Here is a 22219-nt window from a genome sequence, read left to right as displayed (position 1 = left end):
AAACTGGGGCTGTTAATACACTTTAGCCTGCCTCTCTATGTGAAGCTCTCAAAACTGTGTAAATATTACACATTAGAAGGTTCATTTTGTTTTCAAATGATGAAGTAACATCATATTCATTGTTTGAAGTCTCATCCTCTTGAGTTCCATCTTTTCATTCTGTCATTGCATGTGTCTTTACTATGACTTAACCTGAGTTATGTTATGTCTCTCAAAGCATGTCCTCGGTAACGCTTCTCTCACCTTGCTTTTACTTTAAATGCCTCTGTTGCAACTGTGGTACGTCAAGAAGTAAGAATGGGGCATACAACATGTGAGATCACTGACCACCACTGACACGACAGCACAACAGACAGCCACAAGCAACACAATACACACATGTTAAAAACCCAGGCTGAGGCCCAGCAAAACCAGCAGTCCACACACTGGAAGCCTTTCTTCTGATCCTGACACAGGAGCTTTTAAAGAACCTCAATCCACTGGTGCACCTCATTGAGGACTGATCGGTTTAATCAGGGTGGAGCTAGAGGAGAGACAAGAGAAAAACAGGAACAAATACAGCAACATTCAACAGTCTTGAATAGCTTATTACATTATTACATGAGTACTCTATATAATCATTAGTACATTAAGGACTGAGTACTCAGTATAGTCTTTACCACCTTATGACTTGAGGACTCAGTAATCTTTCATACATTATTACATGGGTACTCAGTAGTCTTTACTACATTATGACATGAGTACTCAGTAGTACTTATTACATTAAGGAGTGAGTACTCAGTATAATCTTTAATGCATGAAGGACTGAGTACTCATAGTCTTTACTGGATTATCACGTTAGTACTCAGTAGTCTTTACTACATTATTACATGATAACGCCTTGAAGGCACTTCTCCTTACGTGCTCTATTGCATCCCAGAATGCAATGCACACCTGGCTAAAGAGGCTGTTTATCTCTAATTTGCCAGGTACTCTTGGTAGTTCCTACCACGATCAAACCTCACAGAGACCCATTAGAGGAGATGGTCTTGGTGTGGATGCTTTGGTCCTAATTCGCTGTGTTCACACCTGCCCAAATAAGTTATACCAAAGGGGAAAGCAAACCACCTGAAGATAACAAATCTCTGCAACAGCTGAAAGATCATTGTTCCTCATCATTTATCTTATTGGCTTATCTCCCAATAATATGTAATGAGTTCTGGTTGTATTCCTCTCAACCCAGTCAAGTCAGATATGACAAACTTCCAAGGAGATTCTATAAATAATGTATATCCATATGATTTATAATAAGGGAGCTAAATCCAAAAATATGGATTTTATATTATTTACTTTATCCATTAAATGATAACCACTGATATAATTGCCTGCTTTATTTTAATGAATATTTGTTCACATAAGTGAACATTTTATTTGATCTATTCATTTTACTGGAACCAGCATTTTTGTTTGTTTGTTTGACTTGAAAGAAAAATCTGTTCTCAATCTAATATTTATTTTTCTAATGATGGTCTAATTGATCAGCATCATTTTATGATGTCACAAAACCGTCACCAACTTAATCCAGTAAAAAATAAATCACATCTAAAAGTCTCAGGAATGTGTCAGTTTTTACTGTGAAAACTTCTTGACGTCCCACTTTCTGCAAGCAGTTGTTTTGTCTGCATGAACGTGACAGATGTACCTGTTTGCCCCATGCTTTCTCTCCCTTCACAGTCATTCAATGATAAACGTAAAAAGAATTTCATCTTTACACGAAAGTTCCCATTCTACAAGAACAAAGAGGGTGAGCAGGATGGCAGTGATTCAGACCGTAAGTAAGCTCACAGACACACATGTATGTACATGCAGAGGTCAGTGTAGGTCACATGTGAGGTCAAAATGTCTTAACAGGGGGTTAAGCATTTCAAGGGTAGAGCTTCCTTCTGCTTCCTCTTTTTCCCATCGTGTTTTTGTTGGACCGCAGTCAGAGACACTGTGGCTCGGATGCTGATCCGTCTGCAGGAGGGAAGCTCAATGCTGTTCATTTGTGTGATATGTTACCATATGGTAATATTGTTCGACCCAGTTTTCCTTCAGGGATCATTTAGGTTGAATCTCAACAGCCCTAGTTTTATTATGGTGAATTTGGTTCCCCCTGCTGGCTGCTCAGGGTTTGGACAGGGACACGTCAATGGGCCCACAGCTCCTTCCTTTCACTGCCTTGAACCTTTTGCTTATGTTGCGGCTGTCCTCCTTCCTGTCTTTCTTCTATTCTGGCTCTCTGTGGATGGCCATTAGGACATCCTGGGGATAGGTGATGATGGGTATGGGACAAAGACATTCAGTAAGTTGGTCCAACAGTTTCCTCTTCACTGTTTCCTGTCTGAACATGTTTCTCTTGTCTGCATTGTTGCATGCTGCATCTGTTGGATTTGTCATGCTTCTCCGTTTGCAGTGTTCACCTCTGTTTTGAGCTGGTTCACTAAATTCAAGGTTTGGATCACAGTGGGTAAAGTCTAAATAGTCACAAGGAATACACGTCATGTACGGATTTTCTTAGAGATTACAGTTTTTTCTAACTAGGATTAATCTTTAGGCACGGGCATTAATTTAGAATGAGGCAGAATATTGATTTACTTAGAAGAGGTTCTTATTTTCAGTGGAGCATGGTAGTAAATTAGATAATTTGTATACCTGTTAGTGCTGGTGAGAGCCTGGTCTGTAATGATGGTAGAATGAGGTGGTCACACTAACTGTTTGGTTAATCCGAGGGAAGCAGCACAGCCTCTCAGGCCTCCTGAAGGCTTTTCACACGCTGGTTAATGAGCATCCAGAGAAGTCCCTGCGTACTGGAGCCTCCCAGACCTATATCTCAGACTGAATAGATGTTTAACATTTTTATAATTCCACCCATGACTGACCTGTGTCCTCAGATTACGATGTTTAATGCACGTTTGCATGATGCTGGCCTAAACAATTCAAATGTTTTTGTCTTTGCTTGTGAGCATGTCAGTTTGAAGCAGATTTTGGAGCAGATCACACTAATGTGTTCTTTACTGTGAACTTTTCAGTCTTTTGGGATAGAGGCAGATATTCAAAGAAGATAGTAGTTAGTTGCATTCACTTCATTCCCCTTCAAAATATCTACATGGTTTTTAATTTGCTTATTTGTATCTTCATATTGATTGAAGTGAAAATTTCATTTCAAACAAAAAGCCCTTACCCACCAATCAGCTTTAATTTTGGATTCCCATTTTTCGAATTGCCCACTATGAGCTTTTCTCACTGAAGCCATATGGGACCTAACATCATTAGCTTTGAACATCACAACTGCCCAACAAAAACACATGATTTGCTTAATGTATACAGTGGAGTCACAAAAATATCACATAGCTTAGTGTGATATATTTTTATATATCTTATAATCTTTGAATCCCATATTAAGTGTCATATTTACTAAATTGGGAAGCTGGAGAAGTTGGTGATACTAAACTACACATAGAGGTAAATGCTAAACAGTTGGTAAATTCTTTGGCTTTGACAGTTTAGCACCTGATTCATTTATCTAGAAGAGGAGCTGCATCAGGGCCATATTATTAAACTGTTATATAATAAGACATCAGGTTGATAGACCAAAGACCACAGAGACGTGCTGTTTCATATGCTGCCATGCATGTGGCTTCAACAAGGCATGTTGTCTATGTCACTCATCAGTATCTGTCCAAATACTGTAATAATGTTTTCCATTGTGTACCCCACCAGGGAGTCAAGATGAAGTGATCCTCTCATATGAGCCTGTGTTGCGGCAAGAAAGTAAGTCTTCATTTCTGACTGAATGTGTCATCAAAGCCCTCCCTCAGCATACTCATGGACAGAAAAGCTCATACTCTGCTTTGGCCTGTGTAATTCATAGTTCCAGGCAGGGAAATATTTATTTTATTTTTATTATTTATATTTATTCAAGTCTCTCACGTCAAGGCTTTGACTGTTTCTCGAAGCAGAGCATCAGTTTGCCAGCGTGGCACTGTTCATGTGATGGTCTGTAACAAATCTGAGTAAGCTCGACACAGACAACCCATGAGCTCACACACAAACCCCAGCATGAGATGAACCTGATCACATGCATTTAAGAAATCATTAATAGCCTCGAATGGTATTCGCAGAGTGCATGCTTCCACCAAGGCTAACCCTGTCTTACCACGTTAAAACAATGTCTTGGATCTGCCCGTTTATCCAGATCCGCCCCAAAATCAAGATCCATGAATTAATCTCTAAAAATGTGAAAAGAAAACAGTTTGAAAGCTGGCAGCAGTGTGGCAGCAGGGAGGAATGTGCATGTTAATATGGAGCAGCAATATTCAGAGATATAGGTCATGGACTTATATGATTGGATGGTGTATGAGTCCCATGTCTGTCTAAATGAGCTCAAGGCTCCATTTAGTTACAACAAAGAATAGCAATGAAAAGAGAATATCTGAATCAACGCAAGTAACTATCCTAAAAAAAAACATATTGCCAAAAATCATTATTCATACTACATGTATGAATTAAATCACATTTATTAACTTTCATTTTGTTGTATAACTACAGTGTCTCTTTTGATAACTTTGAATGATTGATCAGATACGCTATGCAGAGAGATGAATTATATATACTGTCAGCACTGAACTTTATTTTAATATTTCTGACAAAATCATTTCACAGGGTTATAGCCGGTGTAACAATAAACATCTTGAATCTCAAATCATATTTTCACTTGTTTCAGAGTATCATGGTAAGCAACAGACCTGCAGTAAATGTCGTCAGTTACTAGAGCATCACCAAAGAAGCTTTCACATCATTTTAGTAATTTATTATATTTACATAATAAATCCTTAAATATATTTACTGAGTCCCACCAATGAGGCCAAAGAAAAGCTTCACCATGAGAAGGGTACCATTTAGATAGTAGTGTGTTTCTTTCATACATGACGCTGCATGCTGGTACAGAATGACACAGACTATTGTCCATATTGAGTGTTATTATCCATACTTGGTATTCATAGTTCTGTTTTGTACCTTTGTACACAACCAGTAGCTGCATCTCACCTGCACAATTTACAATTAAAGACCATTTAAAACACAAGTGTTGGCTTTTGAAGACATTTGTAAGAAATATCGTCTGTCTCTGTTTCTGCCTGCAGTTAGTTATGCCAGACCTGTCATCATCCTCGGACCGATGAAGGACAGAATCAACGATGATCTAATATCAGAGTTTCCAGACAAGTTTGGCTCTTGTGTACCACGTAAGTTATAGCAGGACTTTATTTTGAAAGGACAACAGTGAACCACAGGTACTATTCTAGTGCATTGTACTTGTGTAATGTGACACTAACAGTGTGTAGAAATGGGGAAATGACTGTTTTGATGTGCTGACTTCATCACCTGTGGTCGTGATCATATCCAGTGTAGTCAGTGGGATATTTCAAGTTTCATTGCTGATTAACATCATTCACTCATCCCACCAGTGTTTCCTCATATGTCTGTTACTGTGTCATCATTGAGCGAAAACATGTTAAATTAGATTATAGAGCTTTGTTTTCCTTTGTTATTATATTTATTTGTTATTACAGAATTTCATAAAATCCAAGAAGAAAAAGCTCACTTGCACCTTATAATGAAAACTAATGTCCGCCGTGGTTTTACCTTATGTCCAAACAGTGAAGCAGACATAAGCCATAAATGTGTTTAGACGCAGGCATCTGGTTTCCAACTGCACACACTGATGATGATGCCACACTGATGTGCACTGGCGATCGCTGCTAAGGATCCTGATGTGGGGGTGCCAGTTTATATTCCACCACTTTTGCTCAGCTTTCACTTCTGCAGCAGCACCTGTGACACCTGACAGTCAAACCTCTTCCTGATTATCATGAGAAACTGGAGACCATTGTCACTATAATATTATACTGTCTGATATCATATTTTACTTCTTATTGTTAGAAAACACATACAAACATATTAGGTATGATACGGAGTATGTTGAGCATCAATCTTGATGTGTGATATAATACAGGAATATTAAACAGGTAATGTGTTTTTAGTTGTTACTGCCTCCTGACCTTCCTCCATGCAGATGCTCAGTCTCTATAACATACAGCGGATGTAAAGAAAATCTTGGGGTAATAATATAATACTGATGACACAGAAATATAATTGCAATTTAAAGAATAACATATGATTTATTGTAAAGTACACATATGTTCTAGGTTGCTACTGGGGTTTTACAGGGTATTATACAGAGACTAACATGTTCACGTCACTTTTCAAACTCTAACTATTATTGACTTTAATATTTTACTTTTAAGTTATTATTTGAACATTATCTAATATTATTAGTTACATTTTTGTATCTAATAATGGAACAAACAGGTGCACTGTGGAACTTAATCTTTGCGTCCACCAAAGGAGGTTATGTTATCATCTTATTTTTATTTTAGCAGGATTACACAAAAACTACTGAGCCGATTTCCATGAAATGTCGTGGAGGGGTCGAGCTTGACCAAAGGAAGAACCTGTTCAATTTTGATGTAGATTAAGAAAGGGAGGCAGATCCAGGACTTTTATTTTTCACTTTCTATAACATTGCAAGCTTGCGAGCTTTTTTCAACATTACATTGATTTCTCAGAGAATAGAGAAGGGCACTGTTCAGCCTCGTTGGCGATACGCACAAGACAAACCTGCCCATGAAACTTGATGTAATGCTGCCAGAGTTGTATAAATGGAGGGACCATCCTTTGCTGAAGTTACTGATTTTCTGGTTGGTGTATTTGTGTGTGTGCTACGGCAGCATCTACATCTTACCCACTGTGACCCATCCAGACAGCCTCCCCTCACTCTTCTGTGCATTGTGTAACACATTCTTCATCAGCCAAAAACGTTTTTATTTTGCATGTTATGATTTACCCATCTCTTTTATTTCAATTTGCCTTTTGAACCATATAAAGCTGCTCTCAGTTCAGGGTACCAAGGTGAGTGGATAAGCTGAATAGATTCCTTCATCCTTTCATTTAGAAAATGAGTAATTTCTTCCCATAAATACTTATAAATCCTCACCCTGCCCTGTTTAGTGTTTTTGTAGCACAGTGGAGAATCCACCGCACTTCACCTCCCTGAATTTAGGTGCTTCCATACGTTTAAAGACATCGTTTAATGTCCCATTTCCCCTCTGTCCTTTAAAAAACATCTAACATGTGAGTTGATATCTTTAAAGGTAAACATTACTTTGAGTATTCAGGACTTTTGCTCTAAAAAATGACCAGGCTGTGGTTGCCGCTCAGTCAGGATCAGTAGGATCAGTTCCTATAGTGCAGAACAGAACTGTCCTAACTACATGTAAAACATCCTGTTATGGAGGAAAGTTGCAGGTTTTTTGGAACACATGGTGTCGACTTCAAGAAACATTCACTCTGATATTATCAGTGATGTGACAAATCATTTCTACCATTGTTGTATTTGTTTGTGATAATTACAAAATGTTATCACAACTAATGTACATGTTAATATTTATATATAAAGACTTTTAAACACTGATATGTGTTTTATAGAAAGTGATAATTTAACGTGTCGGCTGGTTTCGTATGGTGTGTCACTTACAAGTTGTAATACATATTAATTATTTAATTTAGTTTAATTAATAATACATACATATTTCCCTCCTTGCACCAAAGATACCACTCGGCCGAAGAGGGACTACGAGGTGGACGGGCGAGACTACCACTTTGTGATGTCCAGAGAGCAGATGGAGAAGGACATCCAAGAGCACAAGTTTATTGAGGCGGGACAGTACAATGATAATCTTTATGGAACAAGTGTCCAGTCTGTGAAATATGTGGCTGAAAGGGTGAGCCTCTCAATGCATGCATAGTGCAGCTTTCACATTGTAACCTGAGAGATCACTGTTAGAGTGCTTTGTGTGTTGTTTGAAATTGTGCTGCCTCTGTCTCAGGGTAAACACTGCATTCTGGATGTGTCTGGAAATGCCATCAAACGACTACAAGTAGCACAACTCTATCCCATCGCCATCTTCATCAAACCAAAGTCTATTGATTCATTAATGTGAGTATTCATATTTGTTAACTGGCTTATGACACTCTACATTTCTTTCTATATTCAATATTTAAAAAACATATTAATAGGCAGCATATAAACAACTGTAAATTGTTTTGTAATGTAGTTGAAGCAGCAGTGTGTTGGGTTAGGGATATTTATTAAATATTTGTATGCATTGTATAAGCTGTTGGAGACAGAATCATGTGTGGGTCTGTGATATTCTGTTTCCTCTTCCCTGCGCAGGGACATAAATAAGAGACTGACAGAGGATCAAGCCAAGAAGACATTTGACAGGGCAATGAAGCTGGAGCAGGAGTTTGGTGAATTCTTCACAGGTATGATATTAATACTTACCATACAACGGAATGAGTTTAAGGATTGTTATATATATCTTTTTTGAGATGGTTAGTAGTGTATATGAATAACTTAATTTGAATGAATTCTAAGGAAACCTATTGTTAAATGTTTTAAGTGTGACACTCACGGCCACTAGATGCCGCCCTAACACCAGAAACTCAGGCCATGCAGAATAATATTCATTATTTATATAGCACCTTTCAAAACCGCCATTACAAATTGCTTCACAAAGTGGACACAATAAAAGAAGAATACAAAACATCAACAACAAGAAACTGAAATATTGCTCAAAAAAAGGATAAGAGAAACATAAGTAATAGCTAAACACAATCATATAAAAGCCATTTGGTAATTACACCTTAAGAAGATGATGGTCGAATAACCATTGTCAACTCTGGTGTTTAAATTAAAAAAATAAAAGTTAGTTGCACTTATACAGTATATGGCACTTACATGTAGCACTTTGTATGTACTTACATGATTCTTGTTGTTCTGGGTTGTACCCTCATGGTTGAATGCACTTATTGGAAGTCTCTTTGGATGAAAGTGCAGCTAAATGAAATGTGATGTAATGTAAGTTTTAGAGATGATTCTAAAACAGACAGTGAAGTAGAGAAAATAGAATAGGTCCTCAGCCTTTCAATCATAACACTATGACCACCTTGTCAAACGCAGCACTGAGATCAAGCAGAACCAGAACTGAGCTATTACCTGCGTCAGCCTTCGTCAAGATATCATATGGGGGGGGAATTAGCATTTCATGTGTTTATCATAATCCCTTAATAGTCAAACAGAAATATGAAATCCTTTAATGTTGAGGAAGGTAAGCTCGTGTTAAAGACATGACGTGTATGTGATCACAGCACCGAAAACAGACAATTAGTGTTAAACATGGGATGAGCATGTTCACAGGGTCTTATTCTACTCTACCACCAGAAATCTCATCCTACACACTAACATTTGACAAATGTGAGGCTTCATGAATGTATAGATGCATGTGTGGCTGTAACTATGTTTGACGTACCTGTTCCATACAAATTTCCACAATATGGTTCCCTTTGCTTTGCAGCCCTGGTTCAAGGAGACACCTTAGAGGACATTTATAACCACTGCAAACAGGTCATAGAGGAACATTCAGGACCCTATATCTGGATCCCCTCAAAGGAGAAACTATAATAACTCTTCACTCTGGAAAGGAGTCTGGACTACTAGAAAATAGTAACACGTTGTATCATACAATAATTTATGGCGATGAATAGTCTTCATAAATAATTATTCTGATTCTGTTTTTTATTATTATTTTATTCTATTTTTCTCTTTTGTTCGGTTACTGCTTCATTTTTCACTCAACATGAATGTTCCTGAATGTAAATGAGTGTTAGAAAATGTTAGTTCTTCAAACTTCAACTGTTTGTGTATTTGCTGATTTTTGTTTGAAGAAAAAGGAAAAGAAATGTAAAGGAAGTTAAATAAATATGGGTTCGTGTCCGTGACGGCACTGTGTACAATTTCAAGCAGGAAACTGAAGGTGGTTTATACAATGCAAATGTCTTTGCTTTGCTAATGTAGGAAGGAAACTCGGTATTCCAACTACAACACTCTCCCCTTCCTTTCACATTGCAAATATTCATATAAAGTTCAATGTTTTGTCAGATTTTCTGTGCATTTCCTGAACACAGCTTTTGTCTTCGTTTACACTGCCATTCCTTCTTTCAATCACTGTATTTGTTTCTCTGACTTGACATGAGCATGTGTCAGGAAAATGTTTTGTTCACTGTAAAATGTTCATGTGTTTTGTTTTTTTATTTAAAGCAGACATTTCTTATTCAGCTGTTGCATTGACAATTATAAGTAAAGGGAGAAAGCTGCTATCTGCATTGGAGATGTACCACTATATTTTGCTACTTAAATTGCTAGAGGGCACAAAAGCACAGAGTTATTTATTATTGAAAATATAACTTTGATTAAAAGGTCATTTACAGAGCATATTTTAATGGAGTGATGTAGTATGTTGTGACTGTGTTAGGATGGATGGGAATATAATGCTGAAAGAGACATTTGACGTTCCAGAATTTTGAAGACTTGGAGAGGAGAGGGCAGTGATTGAAGTTAATACCGACACACGTTTTTGTCTCACGAAACTAACAGCAAGACGCAGATAAGTCTGAGTATTCTGTAGCACCACTGTACAGAAAATAAGGAAGTGAAATATTTAAACAAGGTGAGTTTTTGAAGAGGAAGTGATTCAAAGGTTTCCACAGGCAGGTTGCTCCAAAGACCCTTTGGTAAATATTTGATCATAATGATTTATAATCATACAGATTGATCAACCCAACACACAATCTGGTCTAATGACCTGAAGCTGCTCTTCCGTTAATATATAAAAAATATATATATTGGTGTTTTCCCATAGTTTTTCCCTACAGAGCTGTGGTGGAGGGACACTTACAGAAGAAGGGAGGGCTGCAGCTTCATATTAATATAAACCTTTGAACATATATTTGCACAGAATGGAGACTGGATTCTGTCTCATCACTTACATTTGAATTCCATAAGATCTTTCAATGGCCAGTGTGAGCACGAGGCTAGGAAAAGCAGTTTCAATGCTCATCTGGGAACCTGACTATTGTTTTAAGATGGACCAAAATGTAACTAATGATACTGATAATGCAACAAGGTACTAACAAGTTGTTGTCGGTGGCCTGACAGTGAACCTATTGAACGCTTCAGTCATGGCTTGTCTGAGCTGTATAAGTTGGAGCCATGAGCTGAACACCTGACAGGATGATAGACCCGGTCCTGAATCAGCTGCACAGACCCCAGACACCTGAATACAGCTGTCTGACATTTATTCCTATTTGTTTTAGAAGTGGATGAGCCCTGATGATGATGAGCAGATGGTTAACAGACCCAGCACGATACAGTATGTTTACTGTGTATGTGTTTACTCACCATTTGCTTGCCTTGTTTGAAAGGGCATACAATATAGTACCTCGCTTTATTCAAAATAAAAATCCATTATGTACTTTAAGCACTTGGAATGACTAATGCATCTAACCATTGTGATGACCTCCCTGTTTTGTTTAGCTGCAACGCCACTGGCTGTTAGATTCCCACAATTTGTGTGTGATATATATTCTAGTATTACTGCTATTTGATTTAGACAGCATGTTTCACCCAACCTGTTACCTAGTAAATATCCTAGTTACATTTATTGCAGGTATGTTTCTAATCAATGGGACATTTCTAAAGTGCACTTATTGATTTTTGTGACAGAAATGGGCACTGTATGCTAAAAGTAATGAATACAACTTTTAAAACAAATATAAATCACATCCGTTGTTTATTGTGTGAGACGGCACAGTGACACCTGAGGAGACTGAACTCTGACCTGCTTGTATGGACCATATACTGTACTTGGCATCGACTGATAAGACTCACTGAAAACACACCTCAGTTTAGGAAATGAGCGTGGACTTTCAAGTTTTATGTACAAATAAGATCTTTCTCTGCTCCCTTCTCATAAACTGCTTGAGATTTGTGGCTGATGGAGCAAATGTTTTCAGTTGTGATATGTGTAGATCAATGCTTGTGTTTCCAGATATCTGCCGTCATTCTTTTGCAAACTTCCCATAACGTATATTGGTCACCACTTGCCTTAACAGACTAGGTTTACTCTATATATATATATATCAAAGCTGAATGCTTATAAATGTACTTTTCCTTTGAGGATGAAAAATTGTATTTAATTTTCCTTCACGTCTACAATTGAGTGAGAGAAGCTGAATTGAAAATATGTCTTATTGCTGAGGGTGAACGTCTTGAAATTGTAAAGTTAAAAGACTGAAGAGATATTTTATATTTTGTAAATTTATCAGAAAAATTTGCATTCATGTCACAACAAGAAACGCATTTTAAAATGGGGGTTCGAGAAACACCTGAATATTTTGGCTCTTGTGTTTTTCAGAGGTCTTATTGGCCAGCAATATTACATGTGAAAGAAAATATATCTTGGCTTGATACTAATGCAAAACTAATATAATACTTCCAAAGTCATTGTGAAAACTTTAACACGTGATATTTTACAGGCCAGTGGGGTGTTTTGTGTGGAAATGTAAAGGATGTCTGACCTATGCATGTTGCAACAGTCTTCTGTGTCTCGTGGATGTGCAATATTCAACACAACTGGAGCATTGAGGTAGCCTACCTGCTGTCTTTTAAGATTTGATCCAACTGCAGATTTTAAACATTCAATCAGACTTGTGTCTATTTTAAACCCAAATAAAAACACTGTTGTAAGAGGTGGTGTCCAAGCAATGTGTTTTGGTTACCCCAATTATTATATACCCTTTAAAGTCTAGTTGTTAATAATTGTTAAATAATGATTTTCTTATTATATACCACACAAAAATACTTTTTTAAAGCAAATCTTTGTTTGGAGGAAACAAGTTTGATTTAACTGACACTTCAACACTTCAACATGGTGGCTGCTCTGCACATGAGTCTTTTTGGGCCTCCTGCTTTTATTCAGTTTTGTTTTTAAACCTTCAGCTGTGATTAATAAGTCCTAAGGAGATGAATTATTATTATATTATTATTATACTCGTTACACGTGCTGTTGTATTTTGTGTGTGTTTATGCAGAAAGTTTGAAGAGAATAACTTCTGTGGAAATATTGTTTCGGATTATTGAACAATTGCAAGCCAGAACTGTTCGGGAAGATGGACAACAATTTCTTTCATGCAGTCGTCCACCACCTCGGCCTCAAGGGCTTATCACACAAGGAGGTCCTCATGGAAATGGTGGCAACCATGAGGGGGCGTCCCTATACAGCCTAGTGAAGACGTGGAAACGTGGCAGAGCCTGGAAGATGAGGCCGGTCAGAGACAAGATCCAGTTTCCACAAAGAAGGAATCTGTAGGCTCCACGACCGCTGGACCTAGACCTCCACGAACTTATCAATCAATGGTGTTCTTATATAACAAGAAAGACACCTCACAGTTCAAATCAAGTAATAGATTAATAATAGCTTTGGAACCTGTAACTGTCATGATAGACCCTCAGAGAGATTATTAGGACAATACTGCACTGCAGGAAGTAGAACTTGATATGTCTATCAGATGAATACAGACTGGTTGGTCAGATCAGGTTCATCGTACAGAAACATAATGAGCCACAACATTAGAAGAGCAGCACAGTTTCTACACCTTCACCCTCATGGAGCTGCTTTGGAAGGAACTGGACTCAAGTTCAACACATAGCTGTGACCACGGTGTGCAGATGATCTTTCTAAACGATGTTCCATTCCCTTGTAGAAGTCAGGCCACAAGTGTGTTCAGCTATGTCAAAGAAATTTAAAAGGGTGATGCTTTGAAATTTAAATGCGCAACTGCATTTCTCAGAGTCAGTGAATAAATTATTCTGCTCCTCTGCAACTTTTTGAATCATTATATTATAACCTGCTGAATTCATATTCATGTGTCCCTGGATAGCGAGTGTTGCTTCTTCAGCACGAAGTCAAAAATGAACGAAAAAACAATTAACATTTATATTATTGTAAAGACCTCTTTTCATTTTCCATGTTGTATTAATGCTTGAAGAAGGCCAACAAATGACCCAGGAGTTTAAGTAAATATTTCAAAATAAAGCCCAAAGAGTAGGATAGATGGATAGATTAATAAATGTGTCAATAAATATGTACATACACAACACATTTGAATGGCTTTTATGCTCTTTTATTTCCATATAGACATAAAATACCTGATGCAGCGCATCGGTAGCCTGATGAATTGTATATATATTTAAATAGTCTGTGTCCTCTTCCCAATAGTGTTGAAATGTGACCAGCAGAGGTCCCCACGTGTTGCCAAACGCCTCAGTCTATAAACATGACGAGCAAATTTTAACTTTTAATGGCCATTTTAATGGCCATAGTGGACAAATCAGTCTGCCACAGCAGTATTGATCCTCATATTTGCAATGGGCTTGTTAGGCTATTTATTTAATCATTAACAGCAAAATGATCATTATTAGACTCCAGGGCAGAGTCTGCAGGAGGAGTTTCATCTGTTCCTGATGTTCCATATCTATCTGTATTGCTTTGGAGAAATCAATGTAATAATAATATTTCACTACTCATTAGAAAAAACAAAAGGTAAAGAAATATTTTATTGACAGAACCTCACATTAAACCAATACATTAGTTAAATCCCCTGACTTTCTATGTCTGAAATACGTGCTTTTAAATTCCACAAAGATCCAGATGTATAATGACTTGTAGCAAAGTAAAACTAATTTATCAATTACACTCTTAGAGAGGTTACATCCTTGTTATGGACAGACTTGTGTTGACCACAATATAAAGGCACTGCAGTGGATACATTCACCCAGGTCCTAATTTTGAGCCACTTATACTTTCTTTCAGTATTTCAATTAACTTACATCTTTATCTCTATACTTGTAAAGAGTTTTGATAACAATGTCTCCCACAGGAACTGTATTCAGTATAGTGTGCTGACAATTTCTTTCACATTCAACTCTGTGCTTGCAAAGTACCATAAGCAGTCAATGCAGTGTCCATAATTTATAGAATAAAGTTTCAATCTGTGATAAGATGCAATTGCTTTATTATATCAACCATAAAACATTCCTTTAGTTATCAAAAAGTTGGTTGTTATTAATAAAAACTATAGGTTGGTCACTTTTGACCATTTCAACTCTATCTGGGAAGGAGGACACAGATTATTTCAATATTTATGATTAATTAGGCCCCTAATGTGCGCTGTGCCCGGTATTTAATGTCAGCAGAGAAGAAGGGATGCTGTTTACCTGCAGTGGGTCTGCAGAGTGTAAAATATTGAACACAATCATTTGTGGATTGATTTGTGAAATGCTGCTGTTTGTCATCTACCATTCATCATGTTACAAGCCCAACTACACAAATTCTTATTCCCTACAGCTTTAGATCACACCAAACCAGTAAATATCATCAGGCAGGTTTATCCTGACTGCACCATGACGGAGGACCATCTTCTCTGCTCACTAATCACCGTACTGAAACAATAAATAGTTAAAAGACTTGTCAGGTATAGAGGAAGTTTGCCAATAAGTGTGTTGTGGATAAAGATAAATGATACAGATCCCTTCTTAGTTTTTAAAAGAAGGGCAGTTTTGTGTTATTGATTTCATCAGTTTGTGAAATGTATCTGCCCACATACACATTCCTTATCCTAAGAAGGACACACACAAGACCTTTCCTTAATGATCATATAGCCACAAAGGAACAGTTGTGAAAGTTGGTGAAAACTGGGTAATATTGAAGACAGGCAACCTCTATACTCTTATATTATTCACGATAAATGATCCGGGACATGCAGCAGTTAATCTTCAGACTTTTTTTGTATGATGTGCAAAAAAAAAGATAAGTGTTACCTCACAGTGAACAATAATGTATGAAATATCAAATGGTTCCAATGCTAGGATAGCAGTCCGTCAAAGTGGTATTCTGTCAGTATAGTCTTGGAAAGGAGGGGGCTAAAGGACTAAAGGCTTAAATGAATGTTTCCTTCACTCAAATGACACTAATTAGATCTAGAAAAATGCTACATCTAGAAATATCAGTGTTTTTCAACTTGTTGATATTGTGATCAATGACATCACACTACACAAACTCAAAACCAGGCGCTGCATACTGTGTCACCATCAGCCCACTAGAGGGCATAAATATACCTTGAATAATAAATAATGCATATTTCCCTAATACTGCAAACTAATACTCACTGCAAATCAGCATCATATGGTGCATTCTTCTCTTCAAACCCTGTATTCTATACCTCTTACTAAATACTTAAACACAGACTATTGTTCAGAAGCCCTGTCAATTTCCAAAAAACAAATTTTTTTGTCTTAAAATACTGTGGGTGGCAGTAGATAAATTTAGCTTTGATGCTACATTAACAGTATTATTCTAATGGTCAATATTATGTGAAGTTCTCAAATTCATAGATTTCATTAAAATAAAATTACAGTGGATTAAATTATATCTAATTGGCCAAGAGTTTAGCAGCCACAGTGGTACGGCTGACCATCAGGCTCTGAGTGGATGGAGTACTGAAGTTCTTGTGCTACTGGTGATGAGTAGATTGGAGAGAGAGGTTGACGCAACAATCCAATAAATCCACCTTGACCTCTTATCAAGTGTGTCCTTGTCCTTTCTTGGTCTGCAAAAAACCTGAACATAAGAGTTACTGAGTAAGACACAGTGGCTTGGGAAGTTTAGATTGTTGCATATCTCTACGGCAACAATCTAAAGCAAAAAACTAAGAAAACCAAGAAATGTAACTGTCTAACCTGTTGACAAGCATAATTCATTGTGACTCCTGAGAGGTAAAGTAGATGTGGAATGTTGTGTGCTTTTCTGAGGGAAATTATACCTAAATGTAAAGATTATTTTTATGCTGAAATAAAAGACTAGCCAGTGTGTCTAGTTTGCAGGGAGTAACACGCAGTGATGGAAAAGTCCAATCTCTGTGCCATTCCTGCTGGAGACGTGCCGCTGAACTGAGATGTGAAGACAAGTGCTCTTAAAATTGATTTGGTGTCCAACAAGTATCTTTTACATGACCACATTAAGACAGTGACAATCTTGAAAAAAAACCCGCAAAAGTGTGTGGTGAGTGAGCTCGTATAGCTAAGAATCTAAAACCTTTTAGAAGGAGAATTTGTGAAGGAGTCTTGTTGCCACTGCAGAGATGCTAGACCTAAGGTATCGTGTGCAAATGCTGAGTTGGTAGATTTTCCTACTTTGCAAGAATAGAAGCTTGCAATGACTTCTAAAAATGCTGTTTCTAAAACTCCTTCAGGCATTTATCAAAGTTTCAGGACATGGACAGGAAAAAAGTGAATAAAAAGGAACTGAACAAATTTATTAAGTTGTTCAATGTGGAATCTTCAAAACAAAATGCTGGAGCTTCCAAAAGAACAACCAGCTAAAAGTGAGAGTATCTACAACAACCTCTCTCTGATAAAACTCTGTCAACTGTACGTCCTGAGGAATTTCTCAATCTGAGACATGTACCAAAGTTTTCTGGCTTTTGCCAATTCTCGGTTCTGATCAAGACTGATTAACCCAAACCTGGAGAACCAGCACCTTCATAATCACTTCCATCTTTCATCAGACAAATCATAGTAGATAGCATTAGAGAGGTTAGCATCATAGGTGTGTTCAACAATTTAGTATGGCCCTCAAAGGATGTATAACATTTTGAATGACCCTTGATAAGAAAAAGGTTTGCCACGATATTCTAACTAACCATCAAACAATCAAAAAAGACAGTGCTGTTCCAACATTTCTTCATTTTACCAAATGAGTAGTCATGGCAAACAGATGGGACAATGCTAGGAAGTCAGTTACAGGCTTTATCTAATGTTTTGTCAATTATACCAGGAGGATAACTCTGCAGATTCCGATGCTTTGCAGAACAGATACAGCTGAGTATCATCAGTGCGCCACAGGAATACTATGCTGTTTAAAAATTTGGCTCAAACAGAGTAACTAGATAATTGAATTGCTCCAAGAACCCTTAACTTAAGTCAAAGCTCCTCGGTGGATGGAAGGTTACTGGTGAGCTGACCTTGATTTTCTGCACAGCCCTCCTTAGCTTTGACTCATGCCCACCCAGTCTCCTGGATTAGGACTGTAGCTGAAGTTTGAGCCCCTTCTTTCTCCCCTGGAAGCCCACACCCTGGCTGGCTGGCTCCTTTCCATGGCAGGTAACCATTTAGGGACTATTTCCTTTCATATTATTGAATCAGCATTACCCACATGACTGGTCTTCAGCCCCTAGTTTCTCCCATTTTCAATGTGTGTATGGTTACTAACCACCACTGTTTGCAGAGCACGAGAGGGAGATAGCCACTCCATCCATGCGGGCAGGCACCTTACCTGGATTCAAGAGAAGAGAAAAACTGGACTTGCCCGACCATGTAGAAAGTCACAAACCATATTATTTTCTCCACTCACCCCAACCGGTCGAGGCAGATGGCCGCCCACATTGAGTCTGGTTCTACTCGAGGTTTCTTCCTGTTAATGATGAGTTTTTCTCTTCCCAGTCGCTAACATACTTCTTCTTGCTATTGTGTTTCTCTATAATAGAGAAACACAACAGTTCCCACAAATGTGCATTTTATTGACAAGGGTCGACCTTACTATGTAAAGTGCCTTGAGATAATGTATGTTATAAAAGGGTACATATTAAATTGAATTGAATCTAAAATGATTAACCTTGTTGCTGCTCAGTTATCTTGTCCTAGGTAGCAGAATGAAAGTGCATCCGACTTTCCATGTTTGTTAGATTAAACCTATTAAGATCAGTCCACTGGTTTCTTTCTCCATGTGTGTGTCTCTCTACTTCTACCAGCTCCGTCTCAGCTCTATGTCAGATACTTGGTATCACAGCTGTGGAACGAGTTCCATCATATCACAACAGCCTCTATCTCTCACAAATTCAGGATGATGAGCTAGAGAAGTAACATTTTCATATTGTGACCTTTCCCCTTGTGTCTTTTTTAGCAGTTGTATGCTTGTTAGCCGCAATTGAGTGAATGTATGTATCAAATGGTAAATCGACTGTATTTATATAGCACTCTTCTAGTCTTAATAACCACTCAAAACACTTTACAGTACAGCTGACATTCGTCTATTCACACACACATTTATGTGTAGGAATCAAACCCCCAAACCTCCGATTAGTGGACAATGTCCTCTTCCTCCTTAGCCACAGCAGCCCAATGCACTGTGTATTGTATCTGGATATTATCATTGTTTCTTTTTTTTTATTTTCTTCAGTTTATTGTTCTGATAGAGCTTTTTAGTGTGAGTTCAATCAGTACAAATGTCAGCCAACCATTTCTACTCATCACACGGAGGCTCCACCTCTATCTTTGAGTGCGCTTTCCTAGCATCCACTGACGTATTTAGCTGAAGACCATTTAAACCACCATTGCAGTTAATGCCAATCGCCACTTGACCCGTCCACCACCAGGGTCAAGTCATGAAGAACAATTTATACTGTGTGTTAATCATATTCAGTAGTATAAAAACATCTGATTGATAGACTGTATACTATCTCTCCTTTATCAACAGGCTCAACACCAAAATAATGCTACATGTCACTAACTTTGTGTTCTTTATATCAAGCTGAATTACAGAGCATTTCTTTTTGAAAAGTTTAGTCTGACGATTGCCATGGCATACATCTGAAATAGCCTAAATGCAGTGCATGAAAACACACCACCAGTTCTGCAAAATATTCAAAGTTATGAAAGCCAAAGACATGAACAGTAATGAAGCAAACTCAATTTTATGAATAACAAAATCAATGCAAAAAGTAGAATCTTGTTGAATATGGACACACAGAGACTTCGCTGCAGATGAATCAGGTGGGATGAAAGCAACATTTTCCAACTTCACTGCCAATATGAAAAGCTCTGAACATAGTGTCCATCACACAAACAATAAAAAGTTACAGTTTACTGTAGTAACTGTTTGAGGACTCATTAATGTCAAGTAATAATTCTGAGGTTGGCTGCAGAGTACATCAAAGAAGTAATCGTTTCTAAAATTGTAGTATTATTCACAATATGGAAAGCGGTCTGTGTCTGCATGTATGTGGAACGCAAATCTCGAGAACCATTCTTGTTCTTTATAACCATTAATTTTTGACGCTTTTAGACACGTGGTATGTTCAATGTTAATAAACTTTGAATAAACAGGTGACCAGCGCTCTGTACCAGTGGCAGTTATAGGACTCATCAAAAAGCAACATCAAACACAACAACATCCCCTTCCTGACAACGGGCGTGTTCACAACAGCAGGAACAACTGATTCTCCAGTGTGGTGTTCTACATACTGAATTGAGCTTCAGTGAACCTTGAGTAAACAGGTGTGTAGTGCCGTTACCCCCCCCAGATAGGTGTGGAGGACACTATTTGGCTCTGAAAACTTGAGAAAAATAAAAGCAATAACTGAGAAGGAGGAGTAGATGAAATTTTTTTTTTCCTTTTTATAAACTAAAATGTACCACAAAAAAAAATCCCTGGGAATTGCAACAAAACTAAATCCTACTAGAGAAAGCAACCTCTGCAGCCTCACCTCGAGCTGCAGCCTCACCTCGAGCTGCAGCCTCACCTCGAGCTGCAGCCTCACCTCGAGCTGCAGCCTCACCTCGAGCTGCAGCCTCACCTCAAGCTGCAGCCTCACCTCGAGCTGCAGCCTCACCTCGAGCTGCAGCCTCACCTCGAGCTGCAGCCTCACCTCGGGCTGCAGCCTCACCTCAAGCTGCAGCCTCACCTCGGGCTGCAGCCTCACCTCGGGCTGCAGCCTCACCTCGGGCTGCAGCCTCACCTCGAGCTGCAGCCTCACCTCGAGCTGCAGCCTCACCTCGAGCTGCAGCCTCACCTCGAGCTGCAGCCTCACCTCAGGCTGCAGCCTCACCTCGAGCTGCAGCCTCACCTCGAGCTGCAGCCTCACCTCTCTCTCCCCCTCTTCACTACTGACTGGCATTTTTGCTTTATGGCCTCACCTGCCTGGAACCTACCACCTGCGCCGGTAAGTATAAGGTGAGCTAAACAGAAAGACCACTAGAAACCACACTCAACACAAGACCCTGAAGTTTGGACTCTGGGTAACTGCTGACCTATCAATTCAACCTATCTGCACAAATACAGCAGATCAATGCAATAGATTGACTCAAATGTGATCTATTGCAGAACACGTCACCCATTGTCTGTCCCCTTGGGTCTGCCCAGCCCCTCCTCTCTCACAGACCTGATCATGCACACCTGTTTGAGCTGCTGATGTGACCCCACATCACTGGAAAACAAGATCCAAACAGAGCAACACTGTCACACACATAACAGAATAAACAGTGTACACATACTGGCTGTAAAAGAATACAGCACACAACTCAAAAAAGAGTATCTACATAATCTAATCCAAATTCAAATAATAAGCAAATGACCAAATGTTTAATGTAGGGAGACGGCCTAGAGAAAAGGGGGGGGGGGGAACATCCTATTCACTAGGTGAACAGCTTGTTGTGCTGCAGTGGTGGTGTGGATACAGGGTTTTGCGGACTGAGTCCTGCAGCCGGCTTAACTCTGCAGGTCACTTTCACAGTTACAGAAAGAAAGCAGCAACAGCTATTCCCATGCACACCCTATCATTAATATCATCTTTACACTCTTATTGTTTTCATTACAACTAGTCAGAGCTGAAACCTGATGGTGCACAAGTGTTCCTGGTCTCTCTCTCCTCTCTCTCACCCTCTCCTCCCCCCTATCTCTCTCTCTTCTCCCTCCCCTTTTCCACCCACCTCTCCCTCATTTCTCCCTGCTCACCCCAACCGGTCGAGGCAGATGGCCACCCACATTGAGTCTGGTTCTCTTAGAGGTTTCTTCCTGTTAATGAGGGAGTGTTTTCTCTCCACAGTCTCCAAAGTGCTTCTCTTTATGGGAACTGTTGGGTGTCTCTATACATTTTAAGTTCTCGACCTTCTATGTAAAGTGCCTTGAGATAATGTATATTATGATTTGGTGCTGTACAAATAAAATGAATTGAATTGAATTCCCACAGGCCAAGCCAACAGCCCATATCAAACAGACAGGTTTAGAACAGTGCCTTTTTCTTTCCTCATTGATAACATCAAAGTTTTGTTGTCAGTTTTATTTTCTTCTTTTAGTCTAATCTCAGTAGCGCAATGTATTCTTTAATCTTTTAATGTGTTATTTTA

The 22219-nt window shown here is 38.5% G+C and overlaps 1 protein-coding gene across 27 annotated transcripts in view; it reads left to right on the top strand.

The window, feature by feature from the left end:
• The window catches only part of dlg2 (discs, large homolog 2 (Drosophila)), a 188388-nt gene extending 177972 nt beyond the window's left edge, over nucleotides 1–10416 (top strand). For 25 of the 27 annotated variants that reach the window (XM_034605663.1, XM_034605673.1, XM_034605672.1 and 22 more), the window contains 7 exons: nucleotides 1714–1810; nucleotides 3742–3792; nucleotides 5163–5264; nucleotides 7690–7862; nucleotides 7968–8077; nucleotides 8315–8406; nucleotides 9498–10416. In XM_034605663.1, coding sequence (XP_034461554.1) covers nucleotides 1714–1810; nucleotides 3742–3792; nucleotides 5163–5264; nucleotides 7690–7862; nucleotides 7968–8077; nucleotides 8315–8406; nucleotides 9498–9604 — 732 coding nt within the window. In that variant the 3' untranslated portion in view covers nucleotides 9605–10416. Of the gene's footprint in view, nucleotides 1–1713; nucleotides 1811–2277; nucleotides 2324–3741; nucleotides 3793–5162; nucleotides 5268–7689; nucleotides 7863–7967; nucleotides 8078–8314; nucleotides 8407–9497 lie in introns of those variants that run through there. The other 2 variants (XM_034605666.1, XM_034605690.1) reach the window with 2 other exon arrangements.
• The last annotated feature ends 11803 nt before the right edge of the window (nucleotides 10417–22219 follow it).

The sequence above is a fragment of the Hippoglossus hippoglossus genome, chromosome 14, assembly GCF_009819705.1.
Source record: "Hippoglossus hippoglossus isolate fHipHip1 chromosome 14, fHipHip1.pri, whole genome shotgun sequence".
Lineage (NCBI taxonomy): Eukaryota > Metazoa > Chordata > Actinopteri > Pleuronectiformes > Pleuronectidae > Hippoglossus > Hippoglossus hippoglossus.
Note: the sequence above shows the minus strand (reverse complement) of the source record. Positions and strands in the feature narration are given on the sequence as shown.